Below are 18,155 nucleotides of genomic sequence, written 5' to 3' on the forward strand. Positions count from 1 at the left end.
GAGCGCTTAAAATAAAGTTTTGCTTGATTTACAATTTGTGTGTTTAGTGTCTAAGTTTCGCGCCGCTCAAAACGCAGTGTTTTTACTTTTTAAATCACTGAAAATCATTGTAATTCGTTAAGTTGAACTACTGAAATAATTTTTTTACAATCCGTGTGTGCAACCAATTGGTTTTAATATTTCTTCACGCGACTCGTTCTGTGCATAATAAGCGATTCGTTTCCGCTAAAATCCTAATATTTATATCCGTGGTCACTCAAGCGCGTTCGCCGGCTTTGTATGAGAACAATGCATGGTTAAGCCTCTGTCTGCTTGATCGTGAATAACTATTCGATCTATTTGAGCTTAAAAATCTCTAGTAGGCTAAAGGAAATATATCTTAAGTAATCTAAAAAAACGGAACTTCTTATAAAATTCTCTATCAGAGCAAGCCCGATGTAAGAGAAACCTCGGAAGACAGTTTATTGTCATATGAAAAGAAGCAACTATTACTATGCAGCGGGAATCCGTTTATTAGTATGCAGGAAATCCAAATTAGTATGCAGGAAATCCAAATTAGTATGCAGGGAATCCAAATTAGTATGTAGGAAATCCAAATTAGTATGTAGGCAATCCAACGGCGGGCTTAAAAACAACATTATCTACTACTATAATAAGCGACCGTATGTGACTTTTAAATGAAATAGCGGCATGCGCACTAAGGCAGAATCGCGTACGCTGACCAAGGTGTTGAGCCATTTACCCGCACCAAAACACAGGGCTGAAAAAAGACGTGTAAACAGGGTATAAGTGCTATTTTTTTGGTACGCGTACCAATTTTATCCGAGCCATGTCAGACATTTTCTGCCGTGTAAATCGGCCTTACATTACAAAAACGCCTGATTTTTTCGTCTCAGATTCCAACGGACACACTTTGGCCAACGCCGACAGGTTCGCGGCGTCAAGCTATGCGGGGGAAAGGGAGCTCAACACAGGAGGTGTCTCATGGAGGGCTGCCAGTCGCGCGGTCTTAATTTTGTCTTTCATTTCGGGAGAGATTCGCGCACGCGAGCACACAACGCACACTCACTCACGTAAGCACCCCTTTTTCATGTCAAATTTAATGGAGTAACACGGAGAAATAATTGTTACTTTACTGTTCTCCCTCGACGTGAAAAAAAAAGATTCAAAAATGTTCTTCAATAATATCTAAAAAGCAGTATGTGCCGTTCAGTTCAACAAACATCGACTTTCTTAGCATCTTTATTAATTCACTTTGGGCCCTCATGACAGTAGAAGTATAGTATATAATGAATGAGAGGTTACAATTTTATCACTTCATTTAAGCAATCTCCTTTGCTCCGGGCGCTCTACATGTAGATGGGCGAATGGCCAAGCCTTTCTTAGCTTCAACCTTTTTAGCGGGGGCTAAGAAATCCATCCAGGTCTTGACACTTCCAATACCGCTCACGCAAGAACGAGAAAGCTCTTTGACCTCTTCAGGCGGCAGGACTTTGTTCCAGAGATTAAACCCCGAAATTTCATAGGGAAAATAGTATGCATTTGCAATATAAAGGGAACCGCCTCCCGAATAAGAAAAAATTTGACCCCGGCTTGAAGCACGTTTGGTGCCATCTAGATAGTGTACGGTGGCCCCGCTGTTTCCAGACCATGTGATACACACATGATGCCATCCACGATCAATCAAAGCCTCCAATGACATGCTGAAAACATAAAGAAGCACACGATAATGAATCTTGGTAGGGGAGGGGGTGGAGAGTTGTCAGGCTACGTTTACAAGGGACCGGACCGGAAAAAAATAAAACAGCTCGCTGATGGCTCCCAGGGCTCCCTTGTGTGTTCTAATCTTGTCCTCGAGGAAATTTTGTCAGCGCTGGATTTCATTTCTTTTCTATCTTTTCCAACAGTGGCAACACGTTCAAATCAAATCAAATTCAAATCTTCGGCGTTGTGCACGATGGCTTTTAACACCTTATGTTTTTCGGGATGTTTTAGGAGTTTTGTTTTGATCCGGAAATATTTTTCCTCGTGTAGGACACGGAATCTTTTTAAATCACTGACGAGAGTGTCAAAACTTCGTGTGATGGGCATTATGGCGCTTAAGACCTGCAAAAACTGCAGGTACTGAGTGGTTACAGGGCTCTCACTTATGTGGACCACAGTTTTTCCCCAACTTTACGAAGGATAACCCCGTTGCTCTTATATAGACCTCATTTCAATTTCCCGCGCTAAGCTCTGATTGGTTATTGTTCTTTTTGTCATCGAAAGGGGGATACCCCCTATCCTCCCACTCTGAACAGCACATTAGATCTATATCGCCACGAAAACCGTCGCGTGGTTACGCAATTATCTTTTTTAATAAATGTCACGAATTCACTCGGTCACGCAACAACAGATTTTAATCACTGTGCATTCATTATTTACAAAATTTTGGTGTTTTTGTTTCATTTTTTTTTTTCTTCCCCCCCCCCCCCCCCCCCGGTTTTTTATCGCGAAGTCTTTCATTGATCCGTTGAAAACAAAATTCCCAAAACATCCCGAAAAACATGTGGTGTTAAAGGCCATCGTGCACAACGCCGAAGATTTGAACAAGGTGTTGCCACTGTTGGAAAAAATAGAAAAGAAAAGAAATCCAGCGCTAAAAAACTTCCTCGAGGACAAGATCAGAACGCAGGGGGGTGAGCTGTTTTAATTTCTTTCTAATTTTTTAATCGGTTATCCCATATTCATTTGGGAAAACCATCCAAATCTTTTGAAAGGCAATGGTCAACAGATACCACTTCCGGTTTTGAGAATAAAATGGTCTATTTCCGGTTTGGTCACTTCCGGTTGAGTCACTTCCGGCCATCCTTCAAAACTTGGACTTGGTTGCTATGGCAACCTTTTGTGAGAAGTACCTATTAAATCGGACTTCGTTTTATTATGATGACGTCATCCCTTATTATGTATGCAACATGAAAGCGAGGTAAAACGACCTATGTGTGCCGATAAGACTACTGACCGGATCCGTTGGGAAGCGGTCCAGTGTAAACATATAGCCTTAGTCAGTCAGTCAGTGAGTCAGTCAGTCAGTGAGTCAGTCAGTCAGTCAGTCAGTCAGTCAGTCAGTTAGTCAGTCATTTAGTTAGCTAGTCAGTCAGTCGACCAGTCAGTCATTTAGTAAGTTAGTTAACCAACCAACTAAACCAACTAAACCAACCAACCAATCAACTTACTAACTAACTAACTAACTAACTAACTAACTAACTAACTAACTAACTAACTAACTAACTAACTAACTAACTAACTAACTAACTAACTAACAAATCAAAGGGTCGTTGATTATGATTACAATTATAATTTATGATTATTATAATTATTTGTATAATTTTTGATTATGGTTATTATTATGATAATTACAGACAATATCGACTTCTCGTGAAGTAAAACTATGAAAGGTGATTTACACAAGTAAACGTTTATCGAATTTGTATACATTACCCTGGCTTAACCAATTTTGAATGCTGGTCCGTTGCAAACTCAAGCTGAGTCTCCATAAAAGTACTTTGAGGATTTCCATTTTGAGGCCGCCAATTCAAAACAAATATTTGTGATCCCATACTGCCCGTAGAGTAATACATCATGGAAAGAAATGACGTGGTCTTTTTACTAAAAGTGGAGATATCTTCAGGTATGCGTAACCAAAACGACATCGTTATCGAATCAAGCGTGGGGAACTCGCGTATACCCAGAAAAGAGAGATCAGTAATAACGGGAAAACGGCCAGCCCAGTTGACCTTCTTAACGGCAAAGTCAAAGGTATCTTGCGATAAAAAAAGAAAAAGAAATACTGTTATTAGAATAGTAAGGCAAAATGGCCTTATGGCAGTTCCCTGACTTAATGAATTGTGTTGTGTTACTTTTGTAAGAGTATTTTCTATTACTCATTCACTTTCCTTAGCAAAAGGACCTTATAAAGAGTACTGTGTAGTAAATATATTATCTCGATCATTGAATTAATTACCGTTAAATTAAAGCAATGAAGGTAATCACTTGATCTATGATTACTCTTAGGAGAGCAAGGGTGGCGCAGTGGTGAGGCTGCCTGCCTCCCACCAATGTGACCCAGGTTTGCTTCCGGCCCGGTGCCATATGTGGGTTGAGTTTGTTGTTGACTCTCGTCCTTGCTCCGAGAGTTTTTCTCCGGGTTCTCCGGTTTTCCTCCCTCCACGAAAAGCAACACTCCAAATTCCAATTCGATCTTGGGATTTACATTTACAAAATTACAATTACAATTTCTCCAAAACGACTCTCGCTATGCGTTTATGTCGTTGTCTATGTTGTTGTGCGTTTTGCCCTTTTGGGAAGGTATATCATGGTGAAATATCAGGGTTATTAAACACTAGGAATGCTTTATTGCAATTCCTGCGTTTTGATTGGTTAATAGGCAATGCATGGTATATGAGCTCATATACCATCGACCACAAATATGGTAGCCGATACGCGTCAACGAAAACAGCTGGGGAGCTCAAAAATTGCAATTCTTTGGGCGTTTTTTAATAAAACAATTATTCCACTCGCGCTTGTTGGATTTGAGACCGTACGCGCCTCGTTGGCTATCTACCATCTCATATCCAATGCGCGCTAGTGGAATAATTGTTAATTAATTACCTTTACTTTCGAGACAGTAGCCGTCTTTGGACAGATGTTTAGGCTCGTTGCAAAACGGAAGACATTTTCCAGTTTCTGGGTCCTTTGCTACACGACAGACATTGCATTCTGTTGGTAATGGATTTCCAGGCGTTTTTGTTTTGCAACCTTCCATAAATTTAAAGGAAAGGACGTCTTTAATTAAAATAAATACTTACTTGTCACAAATAAACAGCGAGCCAACTGACTCGTCCCCAGTCGTCTCTCGTCTCGCCTATTAATATTAACGTGAGAAGCGCGGGGAGCCCGAGGGGTGATGGGAAGGAAGATTCCCTCCGTTTTCAGTTTGACCCAGTCTCCCCTTGACTCAGGAGGGACAGAAAAGACGACTGGGGACGAGTCAGGCGAGCCAAGAAGAATCATGCGCATTCTCGTCCCCATAGCCCTTTTGTTTCTTTTAGCCGGCTGGGCCTTAGCACGAGAAAACGAAGGGCTCCGGGGACACAGGATTTCCAGTCCTAGATTCTAGGACTTCCGGTCTTCCTGTATGCAGTCAGGCCGTTTCAAAAGAATGTACGAGAGAGTCGTTACGTTTTCGACTTCCGTTTAGGAATTCTTTGTTCTAAACAGCCAGTCAAAAAAAATCGAATTAATTCAAAAATCCTATGTCCCAGAGCCCTCCGTTTTCTCGTGCCAAGCCGGCTAAGAGAAATGAAAGGGCTATGGGGACTAGAATGAATCATGTGCTGAAGACCATGAAGTTTAGTTGGCGCACTGCAGTGCTGCATTGTTAACGTGAGTAAAATTTTTGATCGATTTTTGACAACTTTTTTACATCTGTTTAAAGATGTTTTTAAAGCACACGAAAAGTTAGAATCAGAATTGTCAAGGTTTTCACAACCTTTTCGCCAGGGTGTTTTCCTTGTTAAAAATCGCGGCGGAGAACTCCCTGGAGACGAGTTTGTCACGTCCGCTGTTCGCCAACTGTTAGAAGCCTACGGAGTATGTCACGGCCTAGTTAAGTCTATTTTATTGAGTTTTCCAAAATTATCGCTAAGAAACTTAATGTAAGCGAAAAAAATAGCTCTATCGATCTAAATCAAATCTGCAATAAAAGCAAAACTCGCGACTTGCTCGCACTCGGCCTGCTTCATATATTCATTTCGAGTATTGTTTGGTTCAGCAGATAAATTCTGTGTTGTTTGCGATTGGTCTAAGTGATTACTATAAGGACAAATGGGGAAAAAGACATGACTCCTCTAATAAATTAATCCTTATACATCTTTAAATGAAGATGTACCATAAACATATTGATAACCGTATAGCGTCCTTATAAGCCGGGTGGTTTCTTTTAGGTCTCCTTGCCTTACCTTACTGTCAAATTTGTATAAGTATCTATTCTGAAGTAAACGATGATGATGATGATGATGATGATGATGATGTTGTTGATGATGATGATGATGATGATGATGATGATGATGATGATGATGATGATGATGATGATGATGTTGATGATGATGATGATGATGATGATGATGATGATGTTGATGATGATGATGATGATGATGATGATGATGATGATGATGATGATGATGATGATGATGATGATGTTGATGATGATGATGATGATGATGATGATGATGATGATGATGATGATGTTGATGATGATGTTGATGATGATGATGATGATGATGATGATGATGATGATGATGATGATGATGATCATAAACGAGGGTATCTCGCAAAATACAAACTTACATACATTCCTATTAAACACTTTTCACCTATCGCATTTACGCTTGCTTCTATTATTTTACCAATACGCTTGTCCTACCGTGAAGAGGGTCACAATCTTCGTGACATTTCTGGGTACATAGCCTCGTTTCCAAGTCCAAATGAGTATCTCCTTTACATTCGGCCTTGGTTAAACCACGATACACCATTTGAGCATCTATGACGTCTGCCTCCTCTTTGCTATTTCCAAAGGCGTAGAACCTCACATTTAAGTGCCTGTCAACATCAAGCATGTTGAGGTAAATGTCACCACTATCGGAACTGCCCAGCGATTTTCCGTATTCAATGAGGGTGGTTGAATTGGATTCGGTGACACAGACAAAGTAAGACTGTAGTAGAGATGCGTGTCCCAGGCCGCGTGCGTTAACTTCAGTGGTAGAGGTTTTTAATTCTTGTCCCTTGAAAGAAAAAGAGATGTATGAGCGTGTATTATTCTGCTTTTTTGTTGTTAGACCAAATATGTTTAGAAGAACACCCAAAAACACGTTACTACACTGTAGTACCGGATTTTCTCAATTAAAAACCCCCGGCGTTTATTTCAAACTTGCTGTTTGGTGGACCCGGCGTTTAATCGGGGCCCGGCGTCTATTCATAAAGTGCAATTCATCCGTCAACTTTTCTAGTTGATTTATCATTACAAATTCTCAGAGACCCAGGGGCAGTTTGTCAAGGCAGGACGATTTTTTTCCCTTCGTCCCGCCGCGACAAACTGTTCCTGGGACTATTGCATATGGCACGTTTATTTTGCAATCAATTTTTGTTACAAACGTTTTCATGAAGGCTACGACAAAAAAACCTCAAATTGCAACCCTCAAGAACTATGAAACAACCCCAGACGATAACGCAAGATAAGTATAGCCTCTTTATTTTATTGTAAAGAAGGTAACATTTCACTTTGTCGAGCGTTAAATACCGCGTTACTAATGGAATATTTTGTAGAGCGCTTAAATTCTCAACGGCCTAACACGGCACTGCGTACGTCAGATAGTCACGTCCCACCTTAACATTCGAACAGTTTCTCGAATCGTGTAGGACAAAACTACGCCCATAATTGACATCTTGTGTTGTCTAGGATTTCCAATAAACGTTTAATAACGTTTACTGTGTTGTCTAGGATTTCCATGAGAATCGTGAGTTCTGGAAGCCTGCGCTCAGGCAAGGCAATTTATATTATCAGGTTATCAGATGCCCGATGCAACAAGATAACTTGTCAGGTGGGAAACCGGGATAAGCGGTCGGGATCACTTGGCTCGACGCAGACTTTTTTACCATTTAGCCAAATAGGCCTAAATACGTTGTTACTTTTAAATAAACGTTATTATTATAATTATTATCATTATTATTATTATTATTATTATTATTATTATTATTATTATTATTATTTTATTATTATTATTATTATTATTATTGTTATAACAAAATTCTCAATTTTGATTAGCTCTGCGCGTCTTTTTGTCACTTAATTGGCGCGCGATCACGCGAGTTTATAATTACAGGTAACCAAGGTACACCACTCAATCTAAATTATATTACATTGATATTGATAATAATAACTGTATCCATACCTTATATATTGCAACCCTGTCGGGTCCTATTTCAACGTAATACCACGTAGTCTTGTCATTGGGCAAAGAAGAGAAAACTACAAAGATTTTTCCTTCGGTTGAAGCTGTAAAATGGAGACACTTTCCACTACTGTCCGTAGGATCAAAACGAAGAGTATTGGACCACTTCACACTACACGGTGGATTCACCAATGTTGCTCTTTTAAATCCAGTTTTAGGCTTCCCATTTGCTTTTGTAACGACACGCGCCAGGGTTTTGCCCACAAGGGACTTGCGAAGATCCGGAAAGGATTGTTTTGAATTCTCTAGATCCGACTGTAATAACTCTAAACTTTCTTCCTGTTCGTTGTAGGACAATACTAGGCCCATAATTGATATCTTGTGTTGTCTTGGATTTCCACTGTTCCCATTGTTGAAGGAATTATACAAGTGAAATGATCCATCTTTCTCGCTAGTCAACCATTTTCCTTTCTCGTATTTGACAAGGCGACTCATGTTGTGGGATATCTTGTAACCGTCTGTTCCAATGAGATCTGTTTTCATGTCAAACTTGACGCGAAACAGTTCATGACCACTGGTGATTTGTTGCCATTGTCCGCCCTGTGGATCGTCTTGAGCCGGTGAGGGACAAGCAGGTAGTTTGAAATCAGTAATGGAGATGAATCCCTAAGAACAATGAATTTAAGTACAACTTAAAAGGAAATTCAATATCTTTGAAGAATATGACATGACAAAATTAGACAAGACAAGGCAAGATAAGGCAAGACAAGGCATGACATGACATGACATAACATGGCATGACGTGACGTGACGTAACATGACATGACATGACATGACAGGACATGATATGGCATGGCATGCCGTGACATAACATAACATGACGTATCGTGACATTACAAGACATGAAATTCAATATCTTTGAAGAATATGACATGACAAAATTAGACAAGACAAGGCGAGATGAGGCAAGACAAGGCATGAGATGACATGACCTGGCATGAAATGCCGTGACGTGACGTGGCGTGACATGAATGGTGGCATGGCATGGCATGGCATGGCATGGCGTGACATGACATGACATGACATGATGGCATGGCATGGCATGGCATGACTTGACATGACATGATATGGCATGGCATGGCATGGCATGACATGACGTATCGTCACATGACATGACATGACATGACATGGCATGGTATGGCATGACATGACATGACATGACATGACGTATTCGTGACATTACATGACGTGGCATGGCATGGCATGACATGTCATGACATGACGTGTTTTTTACGAACTATTGTTTTGTCTTGCTTTATATGAAGGTGTACATTTTACCTCTTCCATGTAGATCTCGATTGCTCTCTGTAAACTTATCCTTCTTTTTTTGATCTCTTCTTCAAGTCCTTTACGGCTGTCGGACACACAGTAGTGTTTCTTCACAGTACCATTGGCTCCGGGGCTCTCGAAAAATTTCACTTTGTCGCCATTTGCGTTTGTTTCAGTCTGGAGATTGGCTGCGTTACCCTCGCATCCCCAGTTGATATTCTCACTGGGAAATAAGTCACTTGCACGAAAATTGACCAAATTTGTTATAGGACTAACTTTGAATTGAAATGGTTTGGGGTATTTAGGGATTGAAAGGAGCCAGTCTTTAAATTCATTCTTAAACGTCGGCGAATACGCATCTGACAGGATCGTAGCAATTTCATGGCTTCCTCCAAAGGCCATAATGGTAGTCGAAGTTGTTTTGGATTGTTTTCGTTCAGAACTACCGCCTTTGGTGCTAGATTTTGCACTAACACTTGCAAACAAAGACTTGTATTCCGTTTCCATTTCCTCAGCGAATTCCTCTTTGCTTGAGAATTCACTTGCTGACATCGTTTTACGTATCTGCAACTGGCCGCCAAACTTGGATGATTTTATGTAATGCGTTCCCCATCTCTGAATGAAATCCTCTGTAAATAATAATTAAAGTTTACATCCCTTAACCGGTGAATCTATATCAATAATTCAAACCACCCACCCACCCTTCCCCCTTATTTTTTCTGCGATCCTTATAAGTTTGATCAGAACACTATCGTTTAATCTTTCTTCAGAACTTCACGTATCAATTAAATAATTTATTTTAAAATCGTTTTATTTTTCTCGGTTAGCAACAGTTTTTGGAAGCATGCACATACGAAGACATCTGTATGCAACATTTCTTCTTGACGGTATGATACACAGTCGAAGGTCACTCACTCACCCAAGCCCTTAGCCCCAAATGGAGCACAGGCCATTTACGATTTCAGTTCTCCATCAGTTTCTATCCTGGGCTAGCCTTCCCAGTGTCGTCCACGTGTGGACGAAGGTGTTGTTACTTAAATACGGTAAGCGTCCAATACAGTGACCAAAATGTCCATCTTTTGTTATCTTAAACTTAAAAAACCCTGGGTACCAAAGGTTCTAGTTTTAACGAGAAGCGGTGGAAAAATAAACCCACTAGCTTCCAGGGTAAGCAAGATTCAAACAGTGAATGAAAAATGTATTTGATTCTTCATGTAATGCTAGGTCCACACAGCGGTCAAACGCTGTACGCGTGCGCAGTTCCTGCGCAATTCCCGTCAAAATTCTCTATAATTTATAGCTTTATAATTTAAAGCCAATAATAACGCCTTCCCTGGGAACTTAAGGTTTATACGCAGTTGATGTATGAAAATTTTGATAATTGATCTCCACTGAGTTTCCCAGCTTGAAATTTTCTTTCACCGTACTATTTCTATAACAATTTCTTACAAAAGGTTGCACACTTTCGAGACAAATTATCAGAAAAGTTCGAGGCGGCGAAAACCGGATGTGACGTCAATTTTTGCGTTTGATTACTATGCGTGCTAGGTCAGTTAAAAGGAGGCTCACAGCGGTTTCCAACACTTTCCAGCACTTATACTTTGATAGGTCAGTACCTTTCCGAAAATTTATGGTGGCTCGGTAACCGCTCCGGAGTAATTATTTAAACTTCTCAAAACGTTGTTTCTTTATAACATGCTTACCAAAAGTCAAATAATACAAAATGGGGATCACCGGGTTCGTTTTTGAAATAATAGCGCTTTAGGGGAAATTAAGGGTGTCTGTAATATTGTTGTTTGATATCAATATTGCAGCAGTAACTGTTAAAAATGTTTAGTACTGACTCATCAAAGAATAAGAGCTGGAAAGTGATGGGAACCGTTGTGAGCCTCATTTATATTATACACTTAATAACTGTTCCCGAGGGAAACAGTTAATTTTGTTTCAATGCTGTCAACAAGTGTATTGTTTCTTCCTGTATTTACTATACAGGATAAAATGATAACTTACGATACTTAAATGGTGCTCCGGCGGCAAAGTAAGATAACGGCAATGACATGAATTCCCTCAGAAACGACAAACTTAACGCTTCGGGTTTGACTTCGTCCAAAAATATTTCGTACCTTTCAAAACAAAGAAACAGCAACAAGTTATATAAGCATCGGCATGCGCTTCGTATGTTATACACACCGGTGATCTCGATCTGTCATCCGGTTTTGACTTGGACTAATTTACATCTCCAGACGACATAAGCAATAAAAGCACTTTAATACAAACGAAAATTAAACCTTAACTTTTAATCCTGGGATAATCCTGGGTTAGCTTCGAACAAACATGGCTCTTGACAGACCTTGGAGATATACTTTAAAGAGGCTTTGTCGCGCATTTTAATAGGTTTCTCAATAACCACAATTTGTTTGTAAAGAAGCTACGTTTTTGTCATTTTTGTCCAAAGAAGTAATTTCTTTTGAAAAGCAGGTTTCATAGCGCGGTTTCGGCAAAACTTAATAAAACAATCTTTACTCAGCCGTGACACAGTCCCTAACCTTAAAAGGTTTCACGAAAGGAAAACTGGCGTTTGCGTTCCAAGTGAAATTGTGTGCAAACCATCAATGGTAACCCCAATAAAGTATACTTCTTGAATAAATATTGCAATTTTGGCTTTTGTTGCGATCATATAGACCATAATAAGCAAGCTCAGCAATTTTGTTTGCAATTATGATGTTTACGTGAGCGCCTAAACTTTTATATGGAATATGATGTACACATAATTATTGGTCTATAAAACGGTGTTTCAGATTTTTCTTTTATTGCTCCATTATTTTTTTGATTAAAAAATTGGATAAAAAGAGAAAAATCTGAGACACCGTTTTTAGACCAATATATGTGGATCAAATTCGACATAAACGTTTAGGCGCTCACGTAAATGTTTTCTCAAATAAACCTAATTAATGTTGGGCAACATCATAATTGTAAACAAAATGCTGACGTTGCTTATTATGGGCTATATGATGCAAACAAAATCCCTCATTAGAATCTTTATTCAATAAGCTTTCAGAAAATTTATACTTTATTGGGGTTACCATTGATGGTTTGTACACAATTTCACTTGTAACGCAAACGCCAATTTGCCTTCCGTGATACCTTAAGAGCGAATCCTTGTTTGTATTATGCATCAGTCATTGAAACCCCGGCCCCCCGACCCCCGGGACTTACCGGGGAATTTAACATTCACCAAGTGTTAAAACCCGGCTTATTTCCCCGCCCTAGGGGCCTAGACGTCTGTTAAAAGCCCCGCGTAGCGGGGCATCGAATCGACTTCAGGAAAAAAAGGACAAAAATCTTGATTTCGTTGCAGTACCTAACAGGTTTTAGAGAGATGCTCAGTGTGATCTTCAAGAAAGCTCGTTCCAATAAGGAAAAGATGAGCATGGGCACGACAATCGCCGCAGTTTCTGCTGTCATCTTTACGGCCAAAATAGAAAACAAAATACAATAAGCCTATCCTTTGGAACTATTGACGATGTTTTTACTGATGTGGGACACAAGAAGAGACAAAATAGAAGAATTTCTTCTAAAGGTAAACAGCTTCACCTACGATTTCACGGTGAAATCTCAGAAACCGAAACTACTTTCTTGGAGACGATAGTGCACAAAGGTGGAGATTACAAGTACAATATAATGAGTCTTTTTTATCGTGCGAACAGCGTCGCGAAAGGCTTTATCATGAGAAGCGTAGAGACTTTTAGAACGGATTCCTCAGAACGAACATTTTGAGAAAAGCATTTAGTCCTTATGTTAAATCCCGGCTGCCGTCCCCGTTTCAGGTGATCGCGTGCTGTTAAATAACCGCTCCACGGCCCCGGTCTACCGAATTTTGTTAAAACCACCGCCCACCGGGGCCAACGCGCCGTTAAAAGTGCGTTAAATCCCGGCTTTGGACGCGTTAAATCCCCGCTAAGTCCCGGGGGTCGGGGGGCCGGGGTTTCAATTGACTGATGCATTATCACCTGTTGACATCAACACTTAGCAAAGCCATATATTGCTGACTTGCTTCAGATGAAGACTCGCCCCAGGTCTCCTTCACACCGGCGTAGAAGCCAAAATAGGAACCTGACACGCCGGCTTCTTCTTGCAAATATTTCTGGAATTCAGAACGGCTTTCAAAGGTCACCATGCTTGCTTTAGTGTCGTATATTCCATGAACATTCATTGTATCGGGCACATCGTAATCATCGTACCTGGAAATAGTGTTAATAATTAAATTCTTAACCACGGATAATGCATTCTCACCTTTCTCATTGGTTCACTGGATCTAGGATACCAACCATAATTATTCAACAAATGCGCGCGCTGCCCATATATGGTCAAACTCAGCTTTCTGGTCTTCCCGCAGGAGAATTTTAAACTGAGCGGTACTTGCCGCACTCGTTTTCTATATAAGGTCAAACGTGGATATAATAATTGTTAATTATATCCACGTTTGACCTTATATAGAAAACGAGTTCGGCAAGTACCGCTCAGTTTAAAATTCTCCTGCGGGAAGACCAGAAACCTGACATGTGTATTAAGCAAAATTGCTGGAAACAGGTCATTAACGTCATGACTCAATATTCGCGCCAAATTCATTCGTGCTCTAAATAAACCGTCGTTCGTGCAAAATCTAGTCATTATCGGGCTGGCTCGGCTCCTGTATGTAATACCGGGCTGGAAGTCATCTCGGCAAACCAAGCCAGCCCAGCTAGCTGGGCCGGCCCAGCTTATGTAATCAGGCCCTAAGACATCTGATGTATCCGGCCAAGACATAGAACATACAATAGATACACAAAACTCCTGTCTAACTCAATCAACTACAAACAGTCCACGTTTAAATTCAATTTTGCATTCTTACGTAGATTTTCCTGCACAGCTTCGTTGCACAATGCTCATTTTTCTGGAGTCAGGGCTATACTGGCCACGCCCATCAAATCCCACACCCATAAATGCAGCACCATCAATCATATTCTGTGAATAACAAAAAAGTAGCAAAAATATGAACTTTAGCGTACTTTTTCTGTGCTACATAGTTAGTTATCATCATCTGATTCCTTGCTCTCCTCTGGGAGAATAGGGCCATTATTAGTTTATTATCATACTAGAGATTTTCGATGTCATAGTAGCTTATAAGCACAGCCATTATCTGTTAAGATAAAAATAAGAAGATGGAGATGGATCGACACGTATTTTGAAGAGTAGCAATAACATCGTAAGAACTGCACTATTACTGATTACAATGTAAAAAATACACAAAGTAGTTTTTGGCAAAAAATATAACGCTATACATTTCTCTGATAATAAATTGTTATCCTGGATTTTGTTGGGCCAAAAATTTACAAAGTTAGATTATTTTTTTGTTTACCAGACAAGCATCCAGTTTCCATTTCGCTACATAGCACGGATCGCCTTCCTGGTAACCAGTTCCATAGCAACCATTCATTAGCACGCTCCCGAGCCCTGCTGGGTAGGCATACGGGGTCATTTCTGCTTCCTTAGGGGAACTTTCCTCTTCGGATATTGTTGAATCCAGGTGATACCCCGGGGGAACGAACATATCATCTGATTTCCATCCTTTGTCAGGAACAATATTCAGTTTTATCTGTAAGTGAATTAATTAAAATATTACAAAAGCAATTCAAAGGATTTTAAAGATACTTGAAAAAGGGTACCTTTCGGGGGGAACCTCTCTGAATTGGCTACTATGGTTCTATAGGGAGTACACCCCAGAATACGGATGTTAGTGCGCCGGACTCCAGATGAACGGTCCGGGTCCGACCCCTGGCCACTGTAGAGTATCTAATCAGCTATAACTAAATAAGTAGCGAAGAAAAACTGCAAGGCCGATTAAACGGTGTGAGAGTCAAGAGTCATTCTATGTAAGACCCAAAAGAAAAACTACCGTGATTTGGGAAATATTGTAACTTAAATAGTCTCCCATACCATTTAATCAGCCTTTCTTATTATCTTCGTACGAATGGGTACCGGTGAATTTACTGCTGGGGGTACCCCTGCGACGGACTAACTTCCCATCCAGGGGGGCCGCTTAATGCTACAGAAACGGGATAAGCTCCGGCCTGATGAGCCACTTGGCTCGATAGCAGGCTTTATCTTTAACCTTTAACTGACTTTAAATTTACATGCATAAAAAGTTCACAGCTAATTTTTGCGGTTTTCAGTGATATGCGAATTCTGAAATTTAAAATCCAACTAACAGTTGCGTTTTTCGCTGCCGTCAATGATAATTATGGTGACAGCAATTGAACAATTATTCGCCGAAGGCGAATTGATTTTTCAACAATAATCACGGAGCCTGAGGCGAAAAAATGTTTTAGTATAATTTGCAGAGGTGATATCAAGAACTGCAAAATAATAATAGAAAACAAGAGTAATACGGATACGGAGTAAACCAGTTTAATTCATCGATTGAAATCAGAATTTACGCTTGACAGTTGCGCAATAAAACCGAACAAAACCATGAAAAACAGAAAAAACAAAATGGATTGAAATCTAAAAAAACACAACTGAGAGACGTGACCCTTTAACCCGGTTGCAGTGAACTTTTGTTTTCCGAGAGGAACGCAAAGATGATTGACGGCAGCAAAAAGCGTAAACCGTTGGTTTAGGATTGAATTTCTGCGTTCACATACAGTCAACTCTCGCCTTGCGGACACCCCGCTATTGCGGACGCTCGCTATTACGGACAAAATCCAGATCCCCGGCGAATAAGGTTTGACTGGAAATGACTCCCGTAATACGAACTCTCGCTATTACGGACACTAAACGACGCCCCGAGCGTGTCCGCTTTAACGAGAGTTGACTGTATCACTGAAAACCGCAATTAAATGTTTAAGGTCATTGCCCCAAAATAGAACTGAACATAGATTTTCAACCAAACTTTGCCTACCGGTTGATTACCCTAAGGGGAATTTAATTTTGAAATAAAAAGAGGGGTCACCATATTCGTTTAGGAGAGGAAGACCTTGTATATACCATATATCCTTAATAATTCCAGTGATAGTGCTGGTCAAATACACGTTTTCAGTGATAATTTATTTTTCAAACATAGGAATTGATCTGTTTTCATTTTACAGAAAGAATTTGATCGCTACACCCAAATTATGAGAAAAAAATGATAGGTCCCCATACTCGTTTACGAGAAAGCGACGATTTATTTCTCTCGCGGACTAAGCCGCACAGGAAAAAAAGCCGCCATTTTGTTTATGTGCGCGCGCTAATTACGCGTAAAATTCTGCGCAGTAATGATGCGCAATGCAATACAGGGCAATGACCTTAAACTAGTAATAATCGGAGATTACCGGAGTGCGTTCGACCCAAGACAGGTACCCAAGATAAGGTAAGAGCCAAAAAGTGGCCGGGAGTAGATGGAAGGCCGGGTAAGTGAAATAACGCAGGAAATGAACATCAATAAACTTAACATTTATTTCTGTAATAGTATAAACGACAAAATGTTTTTCTGTAACAAGTTTTAAAAAATACAACTGTTATTTGAATTTAAATTTAGTTTCAATATCAGAGCCAGCGAAGCTGTGATGTCATTAATTAGCCAACCTGACACATACCAAGATACATTAGAACAACACATAGAACGACTTTCGCTTGCGCGTTCACAAGACAACCGCGGGGCCACAGGTCACAAGATAGGATACGAACTGCTACCATCGAACGCAAAAATTGTTTACAGCGGCAGCCTAGCGGTATCGGCTTAATTGAATTGTTTTTGCGCGCGGTGTCTTTGCGGCTTAATGTCATTGTTGATGTTGCTGTGACGCAATTAATTGCTTTCTAATGTCTAATCACATGAGATCGAGGCCAACTTGCCACATACCGACATACATAGTACCACACATAGAACCACTTTCGCTTGCGCGTTCACAGGACAACCACGGGGCCACAGGCCACCGCAAGATAGGATGTGTTCTCCTACCGTCGAACGCAACAATGTCTTAAAGATGTTTGATCTCACCTCCTTCTTTAGAAAGTTTTCTGCCTTTTGCTGCGCTTCGTCGATAATTTGCAGTTGCTTATCAACTAATTTTCCCATCACCTCGACTCCTTTTTCCACTACAGCACCCTTCACGTCAGCTGCAGCCAATGGTGAATCAAGCTGTTTCATGGGCAGACTGTGTCGCCTTGCAACTACTGACGTTGGTGTGCTGTGGTCTGCTGAATGTACACCGGTATTCACCGACGAGCGTGAAACTAAAAAAAAAAGCCGGAATCAATGGACGTTTTCACACTAGAGACGGAAAAATCGTCTCTACGGACAAATCGTCTGAGATGGACAAAGTTTCGTATAAAAACGAGACGGACGTTATTTTGGACGTGCAAGTTGTCTGAATTTGTCCGTCGATTTGTCCGTCTAGGAAGACGATTTTTCGAGGGCGACTTGGTAGTCTAGACTGACAAGTCGTTAATAAGCCGTCTTTAATTCACATTAGACGAACGAAGACGATTTGTCCGTCTCCTAGTTTGAAAACGGCCATTGCTTCGTTTGAAACAGAAACTCCAGGTATGTCCTTTTGGAACTTTAGGGACTGGAAAAATATTGCGTTTCATATTCGATTTTGTTGAAAGGGATACAATAAAAATAAAACCAGGAACAAGTAATTAAAAATAAGCTTGTATTAAGTTCTGGTACAAAGGGAATTTGTATTAATGTGATTTAGAGTGAAGTGGCGAGAAAAATGTCTTATGCAAAAGAAAAGTTGCCTTGCTGAATGTATATATGCATTGATAAACTATCGTGAAACTGTAAAGAAAAAAGGAATCATTGCATTGCTT

General features: G+C 40.2%; 1 protein-coding gene across 1 annotated transcript; it reads right to left on the reverse strand.

Annotated features, from left to right (window-relative positions):
- Positions 1-1,321: 1,321 nt before the first annotated feature.
- LOC144664948 (uncharacterized) lies at positions 1,322-17,448 on the reverse strand. The gene is made up of 11 exons (XM_078526142.1): positions 17,338-17,448; positions 14,716-14,952; positions 14,209-14,321; positions 13,328-13,558; positions 11,328-11,440; positions 9,327-9,946; positions 7,989-8,654; positions 6,464-6,821; positions 4,651-4,797; positions 3,481-3,802; positions 1,322-1,703 (listed from the first exon to the last, which is right to left on the reverse strand). The coding sequence occupies exons 1-11, from the start codon at positions 17,413-17,415 to the stop codon at positions 1,322-1,324; spliced, it is 3,267 nt and encodes a 1,088-aa protein (XP_078382268.1). The 5' UTR covers positions 17,416-17,448.
- Positions 17,449-18,155: the final 707 nt, after the last annotated feature.

This window comes from Oculina patagonica, chromosome 9, assembly GCF_052425735.1.
Source record: "Oculina patagonica isolate OP01 chromosome 9, crgOcupat, whole genome shotgun sequence".
NCBI classification, from domain to species: domain Eukaryota; kingdom Metazoa; phylum Cnidaria; class Anthozoa; order Scleractinia; family Oculinidae; genus Oculina; species Oculina patagonica.

Bases quoted from the DNA above. Each gene is read 5' to 3' on its own strand.
- LOC144664948 (XM_078526142.1), bottom strand. From the start codon at position 17,415: ATGGGAAAATTAGTTGATAAGCAACTGCAAATTATCGACGAAGCGCAG. The intron at 8,655-9,326 runs GTAAAATGTACA...CATTGTTCTTAG, and splicing joins TCGAGATCTACATGGAAGAG to GGATTCATCTCCATTACTGA. The intron at 6,822-7,988 runs GTATGGATACAG...TTTTCTTTCAAG, and splicing joins ACAGGGTTGCAATATATAAG to GGACAAGAATTAAAAACCTC.